Here is a 17,072-nt window from a genome sequence, read left to right as displayed (position 1 = left end):
TGTAGTAAAACTTTTATTTTTTTCTCAAGTCAAAAAAAACAAAAGATACAGAGAATGAGATATTGGATTGATATCTATACAGTGGAAACTTATTTTTAATTTAAACATTCCTACTCCCAAGACACCCTGCCCAGTCTTTCAACTCAAGAAATCAAGAAAACCCTCTCTTTTGACGCACACATGGGAGTCGTGGTATGTTGAATTGACTGGACCACACAGGTATATCAATGGGATATGGTGGTAGTGGACAAAGTCACCATGTCATGAGGCGATGATGGAAGAGACCAACTGCATGAATTTCAACAGTGTATTACCAACACTTGTATTCATTGCAGATGGTACAGTCCAGTAAATTCAAAATCACTTCTGTTGAAAACACATTTGGTAGACAGGGCAAGTTGTACCAAACACGTTCCCGACCACGAACCGGATAAAAACCGTGACAAATTCAGAACACATCCAAGTTCCAGTCCCATCATGGAATTCTACAGGGATAGAATTCCCCCCGCCCCGAGATTCCCAATCACAGGTACGCACACTAGTAGAAAAAGGACAAACACCGATTTCAAAAACAATCAGGATCACTTGTGGATGAACAAGGGCAGGGAGGAGACCCAGCTAGTCCAATCAAAAGTCGGGGGGGAACTTGTCGTATTGCTTGGATGGAGTATCCGTGTTCCATAGTCAAACAGGCACGAGAATCAAACACTCATCACCTTTATCAAACTAGGCCTAGTAAAGCGTAAGAGCACCTGGAAGTAAATGCAAAGTGTGTCTATGCTTGGTGAGTTTCATAATCTTCAAGGATTCACTGTCACACTAATGTAGTGGGTAGAGGGTTAGAGGCCAAAAGTGCTCTGAAATGTCTGGTCTCTGTTAAAAATCACTGAACTGAAACTTTGAGAGGTTTGTTAACCCAAACGAGGGCTTAAGTCGCCCTCCAGTGTCCAAGAGCGTAACTGACAAACACTAAACATGAACCTGTCTGTCAACCTGAACTTTGTATTTTCTGCCTGAACCGTAGTATAGCCACTTAGCAGTAACATTTACAGTAGGCTATGAAGCGTCACAAATGGACTGCATGCAACATTTTCCTTTTTACATCTTAAAGCAGCAATCAGCAGTTGAAACAAAGCGTTCTCCCCACCACCGTTGCGGTAAAAAGCTGGGGGATGGGGCTGGAGAAATGTAACCACTCAAATTCCAAGACAGAAATGGATGCAAGGACTGACCATCCATTATATCAAAATGAGTTCTAATCATGTTAAGGCTATAGAGTGTTTACAATGTTAAGTTTTATATTTTGGGTTCTGATGGGGTACGATTGTTGAACTTAGCTAACGCAGCATTTATTTATAAGTTATATTCTTATAGAATCAATGGGTATATATCAATTTATGTATCCAAAAATGGAGGTAGCAACTGCTGATTTCCCCTTTAAATGAGAATGCGGTGGGCCATCTTGGCCCAACTTCGAGCCGGAATGGCAGAAACTGAACAAAGCCATTGGGAAACAGAATGGAAAAGAGATAATGGGGAAACTTAACTTACTCCCCTCCGTCCACTGCCCCTTCATCCAAAGTACCTGAACACAGACCCTCTTTGCAAACAGCTCTTACAAAGTCACCAGAAGCAACAAAAAACAGGAAATAGAAAAACAGAACAATTGAATCTGAATTTCTCCATTCTTATTCACACAGACGAATAGTAGTATTTTTCCCTCTTAAATACATTTTATGAGCGAGTCCAAACAAAGTAAAGTAGAGAACTCATTTACATTTGCTAATTAGAATTATGAAACAAGTATTATTTTAAGGTGGGAGGGATTTCAAATAAGAGATCTTCAACTTAAAACGGGAAGATTAAAATGTATTAACAGGTTGCTACTCATGCATAAAACAATGACAAAAGCAGCGACACCAACCAACTAGCATCCCTCGTCCACCCATAAACACTCCATTCTCTGTTAAAACACAATGATAATTGTCAGATATTATTACTAAGTCTTCCATAAACCCAATTTGACCAGTGTTTTAAAAAAGTGGTTTGCTGAAGAAAAAAAAAATCTGCTTTTTGCTGTTGTACACAACTCATCTAACGGTGAAGGGTACAGGGATGCTGGTGGGTGTTTTGACATCTTTCAGGCATGACTTTAGGTGGGGGAGGGTTGAGGGGAGAAAGGGTTATGTGGAACGTCGTGGAGAGCTTACACAAATGGCAATAACATCTCCACGGAAAGCATATTTTGCCCTGTACACCAGTCTCTCTCTCAGCATCCATGACCTGACCCTCTCCCGTCCTAGGCGATCTTAATTTGCAGCCCTGTACTAAGTGCTGCAAGGAATACGACTACTCCTTTTCACCTGCAGTATTCAGGGAACCCATTCCAGTACTACTTGAATTCCACTGTTCTGAACTGCAGATTAGTAATAGTGTTTCAATTCTGTTCAATCCAATTCCGGTCAACTCATCTCCTTCAACTCTGGCCTGTCTTCTGATATAAAAAAAAATCTGCTCAACTTTTTTCTCCCAACCAAAATTGGCAACAACTTTACATTTAGAAAAAAAAAATCTACTAAAGATTATGTACGTTTTAGTAAAATATGCAATAAAGAATCAGCTCAAGTCCTCTAGTTTCTCTTTTTTTTGGGAAGCTTAAAAGCTTTTTTAAGGAGATAAATACAATCCACTGGTAGCTTTTTAAAGGCTTTTGGCAATACTCGCGCTCCCCCGTACAACTACACATCCAACACTGAAGAGTTCAGAGAGAGAAAGACTGGGTGCAGGTAAACAGGGGGGGTGGGGGTGAAAAGAGGGACGTTTTTGTCAATGTGGTAACCACATCGCTCTCCCTCTGCTTTCTCCTAGGTTCTTAACTCTGCTTCAACACCCACGTGAACATTAAAAACCAAAACAAAATGTGTAGTTCAAAAGGCAGCCTTTTCCCCGTGCTAAACAGTTCAAGTCTATCAAATACATAGTAGTAAATATTTTAGGGGGCCCTCCCCCGAGATGGAAGAGGCTGGGGTACAGTGGTCTGAGGGAGGGTCCCCAAAATAAAAGAAATTCACAAGTGGGACCCCCAGGGTTTTTTCTTTGTCATGACTCTCCAGGCCACACCACCGGCACTACCAGTAGAGGGGCTATCCTTCAGTATTACAGCCCCAGTCCAGGGGCTTTGAGTAGGGCAGGGAGAGGCTCCTCAGCCCCCTCTCTTCCTCAGTTGTTCTCCTCGTCACTGTCATCTGGGCTGATGGCCGGGCTGGTGAGGGTGAAGCTGGGCGAGGGGTTGCTGTAGCCTGGTGACAGGGGGCTGTAGGTGGACCCTTTGGGGCTAGTGGGCGAGTAGGTGGGGGAGGTGGGAGAGTATTTGGGTGAGGTTGGGGAATAGGTTGGGGAGGTGGGGGAGTACTTGGGGCTGGTGGGGGTGTAGGTGGGCGAGGTGGGGGAGTAGGTGGGCGACGTGGGGCTGTACTTGGGGGTCGTCGGGGAGTAAGTCGGGGAGGTGGGGGAGTATTTGGGAGAGGTCGGGGAGTACTTGGGCGAGGTGGGGGAGTATTTGGGGGAGGTGGGGGTGTACTCTGGAGAGCTGGGGGAGTAAGAGGGGGACGTAGGTGTGTATTTGGGGGAGGTGGGCGAGTAGGAAGGAGAGCTGGGGCTGTAGGAGGGAGAGCTGGGGGTGTAGTTAGGAGACTGGGGGGTGAAGCGCGGGCTAGAGGGAGAGTAGGATGGAGAGGTGGGAGAATAAGAGGGGGAGGTGGGGGAGTAGTTGGGGCTGGTGGGGGTGTAATTGGGGGAGGTGGGGGAGTAGGAGGGGGAGGTGGGGGAGTAGGAGGGGGAGGTGGGGGAGTAACTGGGCGATGTTGGGGTGTAGTTGGGTGAAGAGGGGCTGTAGCTTGGAGAGGTGGGGGAGTAAGAGGGGGAGGTAGGGGAATAGGAGGGGGAGGTAGGAGAGTAGGAGGGTGAAGTGGGTGAATATGAGGGGGAGGTGGGGGAGTAAGAGGGGGAGGTGGGGGAGTAGCTAGGCGATGTGGGGCTGTAGCTTGGAGACGTGGGGCTGTAGCTGGGGGAGGTAGGGGAGTAGGAGGGAGATGTGGGGGAGTAAGAGGGTGAGGTGGGGGAGTAAGAGGGTGAGGTAGGGGAGTAACTGGGGGACGTAGGAGAGTATGAGGGGGAGGTCGGGGAGTAGCTGGGGGAGGTGGGTGAATAGGAGGGTGAGGTGGGGCTGTAGTTGGGGCTGGTGGGGGAGTAAGAGGGGGAGGTTGGGGAGTAGGAGGGGGACGTTGGGGAGTAGCCCGGGCTTTGTGGGGTGTATCCCCCAGGAGAGCGGGGCTCGTAGGCCGGGGAGGTGGGGGAGTAGTTGGGAGACATGGCACCTCCTGGAAAAGTAAACAAGGAATTCATTCATTAATTCCAAAAAGGTCCTGTGTCAGTTGATATTTCAAACCAAACTGGGTGTTTTGTATGGTGACTAACCTGGAGAGGGGATATAGGGGCTGGCTGGTCCAGGGGACCCAGGAGATCCAGGGGTAGGGGACCAGGCCGGGGAGTAGCCCGGAGAGAAGCCACTGGCGTCGGACGCTGCGCTAGGAGAAAAGCCTGCAGCTCCAGGGGTCATCCCACTGCCTGGAGGTCAAAGAGTCAGAGTATGAGTTAATGGAACAGTACAGTAGAAGGTGGTATGGAATACGCTGTACTACCAGGATATTGTCAAAGTCAACCCAGTTTGGGGCTTACCGATGCTGGGGGACCAGGCACCGTAGGCGGGGGTGGCTCCAGTGTTCCAGGGGGTCATGGCTGGAGACATGCCACTCATGGGGCTGGGCGCAGCGCCAAAGAACATTCCGGTGGCTAACAAGAGGAAATAGAGAAGTACCGACATCTCATTATCTAAAAGTCTGGATACTTTGTGTATATATTTTGCTTAGAATGTAGGCATTTTCCAACATAGTTACACCTAATCTTAGACAAATTGGTCTACACCAGACCATTTCTGACTTTACATTGTCTGAATTCAAACATTGGGAGTTGATATGGTGATGGGAACAGCCACATCGCGTGAACAACTACGTTTAAAGTCACACTGTGCGGAAAACAATTTCTCCATGATATTCTCGGCCACTCACGTCCAGCCACGCTAATGCCAGGGATGTTGGTTGGGATCTCCATGCCGTATTTGCACTTCTCAGCGTCCAGCAGCAGGTCGAAGCAGCCCGTCCCGCAGGGGGCCAGCTGGCCCAGCATGATGTTCTCAGACACACCCTTCATGGGGTCACTCTCCCCGTGGGACGACGCCTCCATCAGCACATCCACCTGGGACAGGGAGGATGTTGACAGTGAGTGGTGGAGTATACAGGGTGCTGACTGATCTACACTATCATTTTCATTTCATTGTTTAACCTTTGTTTATACAGATTTTTTTTTTAAAGTCGCTTTGTCATCAGAGGTGTGTTGGTCTAGTCAAGGTTGGTAACTAGAACGCTCCTATGAAGTTCTCAAAGGAAGTAGCTTTATGGATACTGTAGCTAGTGGAAGAGCCAACTGACGACTGTCGTAAAACGGTAAGTACGACCGACTAACACAATACTGGACCACAAAACCACCAAGTCCCATCGTCCCCTTCCCTCCCTCCACTTTCCCCTGTCCGAACACTCACAGTCTCCTCAAAGGAGCACTTCATGAGGGGTCCCGTGTCCTGTCTGTTGATGCCGTGACGCGTGATGGCCATCAGGTGACCGCGGCACGTCATGGTGTCGCAAAGCAACGACAAGTGGCGGTAGTTGACGTAGGAACCGTCAAAGGAGATGACGTGGTTCAACTCCCTCTCCAGAGCCTTGCGCACCGCCTCGATACCCAGCACCTAGAAAGGAGGGGACCGGAATGAGTAATGATACCCCCCCCCAAAAATACTGACATGTTTTGGCTATGCTGTTATTCATGTACTTCAGGTTTAGCAGTAAAGTAGCGATGAATAGGTTTAACAATGTCAAGTTGGAATTCCTTGTTTAACTCCCAAAAGTGCTTTAGTGAATATAAACTTGAAAGCATAGCCAAAATTAACGGACATTTAAACTGGTCCCTTACGACAGACAATACCAATCAGAAATCATAGGGGGAAAAAAAATAATCAGTCGTAACCGTCGGTAACTACAATAGTAACCTAAACTACTGTAGCTAGCTAGTGTAACTATCACAGCCACTTGTAATGATCGTAGCTATCTGTAACCATCGGTGACCCTCGTCTAATCAGTACTATTATAATCGATCGGCTACTATCATAACTTGCGCAGCTATCCAACTACGGTATCTAACCGTACCGTGAAGATCTCCACGATGTCGTTGGAGGTGGTTCTGACGGGGTCCACGTCCTTCTCGCTGAGGACCCTCATCAGTCCTACGCCGTCTGTCTCCAGGATCCACTCCTGCAGGGCCTTGAACTCTCCCTCCTCCGTAATGATGATCTTCTTCTTGTTGTCCGTCTGGGGCAAGTGCATGTACACCTAGGGGAGAGGAGACGGGGAAGTACTGTAGATCAATAGTATTACAGTCATTCATGATCTGGGTAGGTTACTGCCATGTTGTTTAGGTCAATCAGTGTGTATGAGATATCGAAGACTATTGGGTGCGGAGATGTTAAAATGGTGCCACGGCGCAGTTTTAAAAAAAGGAACAAAAGTACGCGTTTGTGTGACCCCTCCGTTACCTTGCTGATCTGCTCGATGCCCTGCAGCGTCATGTCCGTCAGCATGTTGGATTCGATGCACCTCAGGAACACGTCGTCGTCCATCTTGTCCACCACCTCCTCATCCTCGTGGAATTTGTTCTCGTCGCTGTTCATGATGCGGATTCGCAGAACCAGCTTCTCGGCGTTGTCGTCGTTGAAGATACAGTTCAGGTCGTCTCCGAAACCTTCAGGGAGAGAGGTCGCGTTTAGCAATAAGGTGCGTGTGGGTCCTTTCTACCAGAATGCTTCATTATATATCCAAATGAAGTATTGGAAGTGTGCGTGTGTCTGTGTGCATCCCCACCTGCATTGATCTTCTCAGCGATCTGCTCCATGGTCAGCTTGCGGTCAGTCATGTGTTTGCGGTCGAGCTCAATGCGGAGCAGCCAGGGGGAGATGCGGGTCACGTCGAAGTCGGGCATCTCATAGTAGACGTTCACCCACTCCTGGTCCTCCGTCACCACCGTGCTCTGGGGGTTAGGGTCGTAGTAGATGGCCGTGTTGGCCGTCACCTGGTAGGGAGGGAGGATGGTTGGTTAATTATCGTAAAAATCAGTATGCAACCTATAAAAGCAGATATTGTAATAACTTCATTTATTAAGAACATTTAATCATTTCTTAAAGTAAAACGAGGCTTGAGAAATAAATGTCGGTCTGACAAACCACTGATGAGGAACTGCCTTCAAGAATATAACGCTATTAACTGTGGAAACCTTCACATAGCCCGTCTATGCCCCCCCCCTCCCACATATTCTCCACTGTTCACCTTTCTGAGGGTAGTGTGTTCCAGGCGACAGAGGATATCCTTGGCCCTCTCGGCGTCGCGGGCCGCCTGGCCCAGCAGGAACACGGTGAGGGACGGGGTCTTGGGCCGCTTGGAGATGTTGATCAACTCCTTGAGACGCGGCACGCCCAGGGTGACGTTCTTGGCCGACACGCCGGCGTAGTGGAAGGTGTTCAGGGTCATCTGGGTGGCGGGCTCTCCCAGCGACTGGGCAGCTAACGCCCCCACCATCTCGCCCGGATGGGCCTAGAGGATGGAGAAGAAGTGTTCAGATTAAAATTACGGAATTAGATTAGTTTAATGACGGAAAAGCCAAGCATGGATACTTTCCTAAATTATGCTGTAAAAAATATCCTACATCATGCTCTAGGCTTGGTTTTCTACATTGTCCATGTACATCTAATCCCATCTCTTTAGTTCATAGCAATCAGTTTAGGTGTTGACACTCGATCTCCCCCAGCACACTGTGTGTGTGTGTGTGTGTGTGAAAGCGAAAGAGATTCAACTCACGATGGATTGGTTGAACTTGGACTCAATCTCCCCCAGCAGCCAGTCATAGGCCTCGGTGCTCAGTCTGAACTCGTCCGTCATGCGTCGGGAGCTCAACGTGGAGCGCAGGTGGATGTTGAAGAGCAGCGTGGCGTTCTGCTGGGCCTGTCTGCTCAGGTGGTCCTCGCCGTTCACAATCACCAACTTCTTACTCAGCTCCTGGACACCTGCGGCGTGCAGACAAGAGCAGGGAGACGTTTAAGAAGGTCATACGGGTCATTGTATATGTTATTTAGCCTGGCTAGTGGTCCAGAGAAAATTGCTTCGAGAGATTTTGATTTGGTACCAAGACTGCAGAAATGTCAACGAGATTTACTTGGTTACTGAACAAAAAAGTGTTGCAAATTCTTGTCTTTCGTAGCTAGAGATGCGGTTTACGCCAAAAAGTGTAATCAACCAAGACGATATGGCACATCTTTAGGGGGTTTCTTCAAATATGAGTCAATGGTGGCTGCAAAGTGTACGAGTGTGGTAGATACCTACCCTGTACGACCCGTAGGGGGTTGAGGTCTGTGGGGGTGCGGGGGTTGATCCTGAAGATCTTCTGGGCGTTCCAGATCATCCTGGCCAGGTTGCACGGCAGCACCACCTAGTGGGGAGCAGAGACATAACGCCTTTAGTGTTAGACATCCCTGTTGCATTGGTCTGAATCAGTGGGATATGCTAGCAGTGGTGACGTGTGAAGTGTAGGAGAGTTCCCGGGAGTACATGGAAGTGAATGAGTTATGCATGTGTGCGCGTGGAGAACCTGGAGATGTACGCCATGTGTATGCGCAGATATGCCTGTGTGCGAATGAGCCAGGATGTGTACACATGTGCAAGGGTGTCCAGAACTGTGTTTATTCATTTTTCCTGTTTTATTCCCCCCACGTCTCAATATTACTATGAAACGTCAAGAAAAAAATATTAAAAATAGATGTTCTGTCCATGTCAATGCTTAAAGGCCCAGTGTAGTCAAAAATGTGACCGTTGATTGAAATCAACCATAATTATTTGATGAGAAGAATAACGGCTGCACTGTGCCTTTAAGGCTTGCAATTTACCCGTTGGAGACGCCCTGCGCTAGTGTGTGTGTGTCTCTCTCTCGTCCTCACCTTACTGTCCCCAGTGGGGAAGATGGCCCTCAGAATCTCCCTGTCCTCCTTCATCTTCTCATACTCCCTCTCCAGGGCACTCTGCACCTGGGCGTTGGTCATCACGTCCTTCACCACGTCCTCCTGCAGGGTGCGCCTCAGAGCCCGCTCGTTGGTGCAGTCATATCTGAACCTAGTGGCCGAGGGTGGATTAGGGAAGGATGAGATAAGACACAGACGGTTAAGCCAGTTGACCGTGGACAGTGAGCTGCTGCTTTTAAGACCGTCATATAGTAGTGACTGGACAGAGGGTTTAGCGTTAGGGCATGGGGTGATTAAGGTCGTGGTGAGGTCAAGTCTATGATATCCAATGTCACACTGTCAACCAATAGGAGAGGAAAGCTTGTACTAGTTAAAATAAAAATAAAAAAACGAGTACAATCAATCATCGAATGACTAAGATGAAATACGGCATTAAACCACTTTCATAGACCTCAGTGAGTGCACAAGCCTGGTGTCAGATCAGTTTTTCCTGTATAGCCAACTCGTATGGTCGTTGGCATGACAGTGACCAGCTTTGGGAATTGGCCCGACAGCTCCAACGAATCTAGTACCCTTATCCACAACCAAAGCTCTAGCCATCATTGTACTTCCCCGCCCCTTTCTCTCTCTCCACTCACTTCTTCTCGAAGGCCTTGTTGGAGGGTTTGAGCGTGGCCATGTTCTGGAACTCCACAGCCTCCCCGGCCAGGCCGTCCTCTCCGTAGCGCAGCTGCACCACCTGGTTGATGGAGTTCCTCACCGTGGCGTCGTACTTCACCATCACAGACTCCATGGACTTGATCAGACGACGTTGGATGTAACCTGAAGGACATCAGATAACGACTGAGGTTAGAAGAGTATTTAAACCTGGGACAAATCCATCTACCTAGTGAACTATCACTGCGGTCATGCGTCTCCTCTCCCTAATCGTGCAGGGGTCGTAACAGTCACCCCTTCATTAACAAGTGCTTCTAATCAGCTTGTAGCCTGACCCTAACCTCTACCCCTTCAATCACCAGTCGCTGTCCACAACATCTTCCTCCTCTTCCCCCCCTCTGACCTTCAGCATGTTTTGTCAGTACAGGATCTTATTTTAAATGTGTGTAGTCCTTCAGCTGTTCTTGTCAATTAATGTTCTGTATTATGTCATGTTTCATGTTGTGTGGACCCCAGGAAGAGTAGCTGCTGCTTTCGCAACAGCTAATGGGGCTCCTTAATAAAAATAAACTCTCTTGCTTCCCCCCTTCACTCACCAGTCTCGGCGGTCTTCACAGCCGTGTCGATAAGCCCCTCCCTGCCTCCCATGGCGTGGAAGAAGAACTCTGTGGGCGTGAGGCCGGCCAGGTACGAGTTCTCCACGAAGCCTCTGCTCTCAGGGCCGTAGTCATCCTTGATGAAGTGGGGGAGCGTGCGGTGCTTGAAGCCGAAGGGGATACGCTTACCCTCCACGTTCTGCTGCCCCACCACCGCAATAACCTGAGGGCCAGAGAGAGAGACAGATGGTAGAGAAAGAAAAAGTGTGGGAGGTTAAGGGGTGTAAATCGAAGCCCCTGTCATCCCTAGAGGAACACCGTGTGCCATTTGAAAATCCATCGACGGCTGAAACAATCCTAGACCGTGTTCAGTAGGGTACACCGTAGTGTAGCATTTTAAAACACTTGTAACGGAAAAATGTGCATTTATTTTACTATATATATATATATATATATATCTTTTTGGGGGGGGATCCTTGGTCGTACCTGAGAGATGTTAATCTTGGAGCCTTTGGAGCCGGCCACCACCATGGACTTGAAGTTGTTGTATTCAGACAGGGACTTCTGGGCGGAGGAACCCGTTTTGTCACGGGCGTCGTTTAGGATGCGATTCACCTGGTTCTCAAAGGTCTGCCTCAGCGTGTTGCCAGGGGTGGGCTCCAACTCGTTGTTGTGGGCCTTCTCAATGACCTGGAGAGGAATACGGGAAGAAAATTAAGGGAGTTCGAGACAGAGGGGCTCACATCTTTTATTCCATTCTATATCTCAAAAGGAATTTCCAGAGGATGTCCCCACCGTGAATACAAGATTATTTATTTTCAAGGAATGTTCTGGAAGTTTGAAGGTATATTTTAGAGTCACCATGAGAGAAGACACTTACCTCTATTACATCCTGTTTGGCCTTCTTGATGGTGTTCTGGATGTCCAGGTACGTCTTTGCATCAGCAATGGAGTCACCAATACCGATAGAGGCACCTACAGAGAGAAAATATGAATATTAAGAAAAACGGGCAACAGTGACTAAAATATCTGCTTTTAGAGGAATTTAACCCCTAACCCCAAAATAGAACAGATTCATTTATGACTTCAAGTGGATTTCAAAGGAGTTGCCTTTCTAGCCACTGATGCCCTCTTAGCCCAGGTCCTTACCCTCAATGAGCAGCCAGTTGTTGACCACCGTCTGGATGTTGGAGTAAAAGAGGCGGGTGACGTCGTGGCCCATCTCCAGGAAACAGATGTGGACCAGGGAGCCAGCAGAGGTACCCAGTGACTTCTTACACAGGATGCCCATGATCAGCTCCCCGTTCTCCACAATCACCTGGGGAAACAGACATGACATTAGATCATAGTATTTTACGCACATTGGGTTAGGATTCATTCATGGTTCTGTGTTAGGTGTGGCTAGCGTTCTGGCACAAAATGGCTGCCTTTTTACACATTTGTAGTAAAGTGCTAGCATTCTAAGATGGGAACTTATAAACCACAATGTAACTAAAGAACGTACACAATAAAAGCCTGTATCCTGCACACACTATCACCACAACATTGGTTATACAAATCCTCCCTGTCACTTGAGAATCGCAGGGTGTTTCACCAGTTTAGTGTTCCGTGTTCCTACCTTGGTGTCCCCAGGAGAGATGTGCTTGTAGGGCCCACTGTCCTCCTCGTCTGGGTGGGTGCTGTGTGTTCGGATGGCGTTGATGTGGCCCGGGATGATAAGGCTGAAGATCTGCTTGCCAGTCCAGAGTGGCCGGGGCTTCAGGATGGCTGGCTGGGGCACCTTGCCGTCCCAAGTGGACAGGAACATCAGGAGGTTCATCACGTCGCCCTGAGGGACAGATCATATTAGCGAATAAGTGGAGGAAAGACGTGTGCGTTTGGGGCTGATCTATCCCTTTAAAAACGTTCCCCTCCTTACCCTCTCTAGGAAGACGTCCCTTTTGGTGAACTTGCGCACGGCGGTGAGGGTGTCCTGCACGATGCCCATGACGGGCCTGTTGGACTGGGGGGTGACGATCATACGAGGCACCATGGCAAGCTCCTGGATCTCAGCTCTCGTCTCCAGGGACTGAGGGAGATGCAGGTTCATCTCATCCCCGTCGAAGTCAGCATTGTACGGAGTGGTTACACTGTGGAACATGGGCAGAGTCGTTAACGTCACCATCCTGGATCCGTTTTGTGTCATACGGTCAATGTGTGCAATGTGTTCGCATTTGCTTTTAATTTTTTTTTTGGGGGGGGGGGGGAATTGAGCCGAGAAAAATCATCCGATACTATATGAACACTAGTCCCAATCCTGAAATGATATTTGTTCTGTATCAACTCTCTACCCAACATTCTTGTCAGTGTTAACGCCAACAAACACCTTCTCAGGTATCTGGGTGTAATCTGAAACTGGGCCAGTCTGACAGACTTGAAGGGATAATTCAAGACTTGATAGATGTACCTGAGGTTCATTCGGAAGGTGGACCAGGGAAGGATTCGGACTCTGTGCCCCATCATAGACATTTTATGTAAAGTGGGCTGTCTGTTGAAGATGATGATGTCACCGTCGCACATATGTCTTTCCACCTGATGGGGACAAAAATGAGTTCATAAAAGTGACATTGCATTACATCAAGTCCAAGTCACTCGGTAAACATTCCACAAATAAATGACGACCATCTTGTCTTTTGAGGGTCACCTTGTAGCCGATCTGGAGGTGAAGGTCACTTGGTTTGGGGTGGAACCGCAGGTCGATTCTGTCCCCGTTGTCTCGGATGATATATTTGGCTCCTGGATACTGGCTGTTGCCTCTGCGCACCAGCTCCTGTAACCTGGTGACATATAGGACCGTCAACATTAGAACCAATACACTGTCAGTTTAAACAGTAAACAATTGGTTTAGTCTCTCTGCCGTACCTGTCAATGTTAAAGGGTGTGACGATTTCTGGGAAAGTCATGTTGGCGGCGATGGAGCGCGGGACGCCCACTTGGTCGATCTGCAGGTTGGGGTCGGGGGTGATGACGGTTCGGGCAGAGAAGTCCACACGTTTCCCCATCAGGTTACCTCGGACTCGCCCCTCCTTCCCCTTCAGACGCTGTTTTAAGGATTTGAGCGGGCGGCCCGATTTTTGCATTGCCTGGGAGTTAAGAGAAAGTTCAATATCAGCACAAGCAGATTCAGAACAGAGCTGACGATCCTTCACAACTATCAGCAATCATTGAAAATGAAATAAACCCAGATATTATGGGTTGAATAAGTGGTCTTATGGGTCTAACAAAGGAGCACTTTTAATAGTATTCTTTAGTCTTACTTCTAATGTATTTTGACAGTATTCAATTCAAACAAAGACAGTAAGTACATCTCTATAGTAACAATCCACATTGGCATGGGTAAGAAGTACAGTAATGTTGTGCCAACTGGTGCCCTCAAGCGTCACTGCTACTGTGCGTACCCTGGGCAGGCCTGGCAGCTCGTTGTCCACCATGGTGGCCACGTGGAACTGCAGCAGCTTCACGTCCTCAGCGATGACGTGGGCCGCCGCGCCGCTCTGCTCGTTCCGCCGCAGCTGGTTGTTGATCTTGACTATGTCGGCCAGCTTGTGTGTCAAGTCGTCCTGGGTGACAGGAAAAAAAGACACCACGCGGTTAAACGACGACGGTAAAACAAACGAGTTTCCTTCAATTCTTGACATTTCGGTGAAAACTCTTCAACAGTTAGTAATTCTTCCTCACCTGGTTACGGGCGGAGCCCTGCATGACGACGGCGGGCCGGACAGCTAGCGGCGGCACAGGGAGTACCGTGACAATCATCCACTCGGGCCGGGAGAACTTGGGATCAAGGCCCAGGATGACGTCCTCCTCGTCCGAGATGCGTTTGAAGATCTCGTAGACACGCTCGGGGCTCAGCAGGATCTTCTTCTCCTGCGAGTCCTCATTCACGTGCTTCCACTCGGCGTACAGCTCCAGGCCCGACCGGCGGATACGCGGCTGGTAGCGCCCGCAGCCACCATGGCCCTGGGAGAGTGAAGGAGAGTGTGTGTTACAAGAGGACCATGAAGAAATAAAAGCTGTTACTACATGAGATGAGAGCACACAAAGAAAATAAAAATATGCGTTAAGTATTGATGGCCTACAAATAACAAGCATCCCTGCTGACAGTACCTTTTCCTTAGTGATGTCCTCACTGTCGTGCTCCACTCCAAACTTGTTATCCATCTCCTCTCCACCCTCGCAGATGTTCTTGCCTTTACACAAGTCATACACGTGGGTCAGACGCTTCCTGGGCTGCCCCTTGGACTTCTGCAGGATGTCTTTGATCTTTGGATTATTCTAGAAGGAAGGAGACACCAGGGCCATTCTTTAACTTTGCAGATAGAAATACCACAAATAGAGACGACATGATTCCTTATTCTACATGTCAGAGATGCATGTTCGTTCTACATAGCATATTTATATCTGAACGTTTCAAAGCGGTACGTTCTGCTGAACACACCCCATCACATCAACAAGTCAATGGAATATGTGTAATGTAATTCCATGTAAGGACTAACATGTAATCATTAGTATGCCTTGATCCATAATTCTTATACCCATCAAATAAAAATCAATTAGATATATCAGGAGTATATGCCGTACGGCGTGGAAGTAGGGGTATTGTTTTTTTGCCTGGAGTGTGCCATGTTGTGAGCATCACAAGTATTGAATACGGGAGCAGATTGGTACATGTTACATATAGGTTGTGTAGCGGTAGTGTGGGGAAGGAAGAAATGGAGGGTTACGGACCGTGTCGACCAGCAGCTTGGAACAGGAGTAGCAGACACACCGGAGGACCTTCATAATCTTGTTGACGAAACCCACGTGGAACACAGGCTTCGCCAGCTCTATGTGGCCGAAGTGGCCTGGGCATTCTGTCATGTTACCTGAACAGCAAAAAATGTTTTTTTTTACGACATTACAGCACAGTAGTGGTGACCTAACCACAAAATTACAACAACATCCTGGTAACTTCCTGTACCTGCACATGTTTGACACCTTCCGGATCGTTCGATGACCCCTTGTCTGGGGTCCATCAGCCCACCGAGTTTAGGACGCCCTCCTTCTGTGGTCTCGGGGTACTTAATTCCCCCTTCTGTGACAGACATCCGTTTCTAGAGGGAGAACCATGGTCAACATTAAATCCAGTACCAAAAAAATGAATAGCCTAAGTAAATACACATAGAACAGTAAAGCAGTCACAAGTTTACAATGGAAAATGGCTTACGTATTTCTCAAACCAATTTTTAAGGTCACGTGAAACTATTTCAAAACAAATAACCCCTGCGAAATCAGTGTTTGAATCAAGATATGACAGCCGTACAGACGCCTCAATAAGAACAGTGGTACACTTTGATCAAAGTTGCATTTCTAAAACAGTATTGATACTCTGACAAATCAATTGAGGTCCAACTAATTGGATAAAATCAATTGAGGTGAACAAATTGACTACAGGATTATGTAAACAATGTATTCTATTGCCAAGACACCATTATTCTAAACTAATAATAAAACATAACGTAAAGAAAACATGCATAGCTTTGACTTTAATGACGTTACCTTTTATTATGATATACCACATATAGATTACAACAAGAGGGAACATCTAGTGTTTGTGAATGTAACTTTCTGGGAACAGAACAAAATATCCAAGTTCAGTAAAAGTAGCTAAATGTATTTGTTTACATGTATTTTCAAAATAAAAAGGGAGTTTGATTCATGACATATATGGTTTAGCTCAGATGGAAAATACTGTGTGTGCTGAAAGTTTGTCGAACTTCCTACAACATGCTGTTGCTAGCTAGCTAGCTCAAGCTCCAACATGGCTTAGCTAGCTAACGTTAGCTAGGCTAGTTGTAAGCTACTTCCTTTGTAGCACATCCATTGTCATCAATGATACATTCTAGGTATAGTCATGTAAAAGTAAGATCAATGTGAGAACGTTAAGAAAGTAAACGAATCCCCCCACCCCAAAGCAAAACCTACAAGCTCATCTGGGCTGATGATGCCGAATTGCACTCTCTTGATGAGGCGCAATGGGCATGCGCTGTCGCCGGAGGGCGGTCCGTGCATCCTGTCTATTCAAAGAGACGCGTCCTCCCTCGGCACGCCGCTTTTGTAAGAAGGAATAGCTTTAAATTGTCACCAGGACTCTGGCCAGACCGCCAACGGTGACCGGAATGTCTCCGAAAGCGATATCCTGAGAACCCACGTTGTTTACTGCCTTAGGAGTCTATTTATTTACACTTTACTCCTATCCGCTATGACTACCAGCTGTCCCCCTTTCTTTTCCTGATCTACACTCCAGCGCGCTCTAAGCGCATCTGAGCTTGAAAACGGCCAACGCGTGTTTATATAGACTGGAGACTTTGGTACAGGTTGACACACTCAACGAAGCAGGGGCTGAACAGTCAGGAGGCGGGTTATGGATCTGTGTAGTAAAACGTTAATTGGCTACACAGGATCACAACATGAATAATGCATTTCATAAGACGCATGACCAATGGCAGCTTACGTTTTCTCCTTTAACCAATTGAAACATAAGGCGGGCACTAAATTGGCTGACATGTTCACCATTGGGCAGAGCAGAGCAGAGGAGGGGCTACAATGTATATTTGGTTGTAGTTCTA

At 47.6% G+C, this 17,072-nt stretch overlaps 1 protein-coding gene across 1 annotated transcript; it reads right to left on the bottom strand.

Moving 5' to 3' along the window:
* polr2a (RNA polymerase II subunit A) lies at window positions 1-16,782 on the bottom strand. Its single transcript, XM_014155668.3, has 28 exons — window positions 16,429-16,782; window positions 15,425-15,557; window positions 15,193-15,329; window positions 14,572-14,739; window positions 14,143-14,424; window positions 13,863-14,024; window positions 13,327-13,547; window positions 13,109-13,241; window positions 12,872-12,996; window positions 12,344-12,554; window positions 12,044-12,253; window positions 11,575-11,743; window positions 11,306-11,400; window positions 10,912-11,115; window positions 10,426-10,648; window positions 9,811-9,994; window positions 9,152-9,323; window positions 8,541-8,646; window positions 8,019-8,224; window positions 7,491-7,754; window positions 7,029-7,236; window positions 6,704-6,909; window positions 6,318-6,500; window positions 5,657-5,860; window positions 5,127-5,313; window positions 4,738-4,851; window positions 4,477-4,626; window positions 1-4,379 (listed from the first exon to the last, which is right to left on the bottom strand). The coding sequence occupies exons 1-28, from the start codon at window positions 16,513-16,515 to the stop codon at window positions 3,220-3,222; spliced, it is 5,904 nt and encodes a 1,967-aa protein (XP_014011143.3). The 5' UTR covers window positions 16,516-16,782; the 3' UTR covers window positions 1-3,219.
* Window positions 16,783-17,072: the final 290 nt, after the last annotated feature.

The sequence above is a fragment of the Salmo salar genome, chromosome 18 (genome assembly GCF_965601325.2).
Source record: "Salmo salar chromosome 18, fSalSal1, whole genome shotgun sequence".
Classification (NCBI taxonomy): domain Eukaryota; kingdom Metazoa; phylum Chordata; class Actinopteri; order Salmoniformes; family Salmonidae; genus Salmo; species Salmo salar.
The sequence above is the reverse complement of the archived record's forward strand: the minus strand, read 5'-3'. Positions and strand labels throughout refer to the sequence as shown.

Excerpts from the sequence above, each read along its gene's own strand:
- polr2a (XM_014155668.3), bottom strand. The coding sequence starts at position 16,515 with ATGCACGGACCGCCCTCCGGCGACAGCGCATGCCCATTGCGCCTCATC. Across the intron at positions 13,548-13,862 it reads AGCTGCCAGGCCTGCCCAGG|GCAATGCAAAAATCGGGCCG; the intron begins GTACGCACAGTA and ends CTTAACTCCCAG. Across the intron at positions 5,861-6,317 it reads ACATCGTGGAGATCTTCACG|GTGCTGGGTATCGAGGCGGT; the intron begins GTACGGTTAGAT and ends CCTCCTTTCTAG.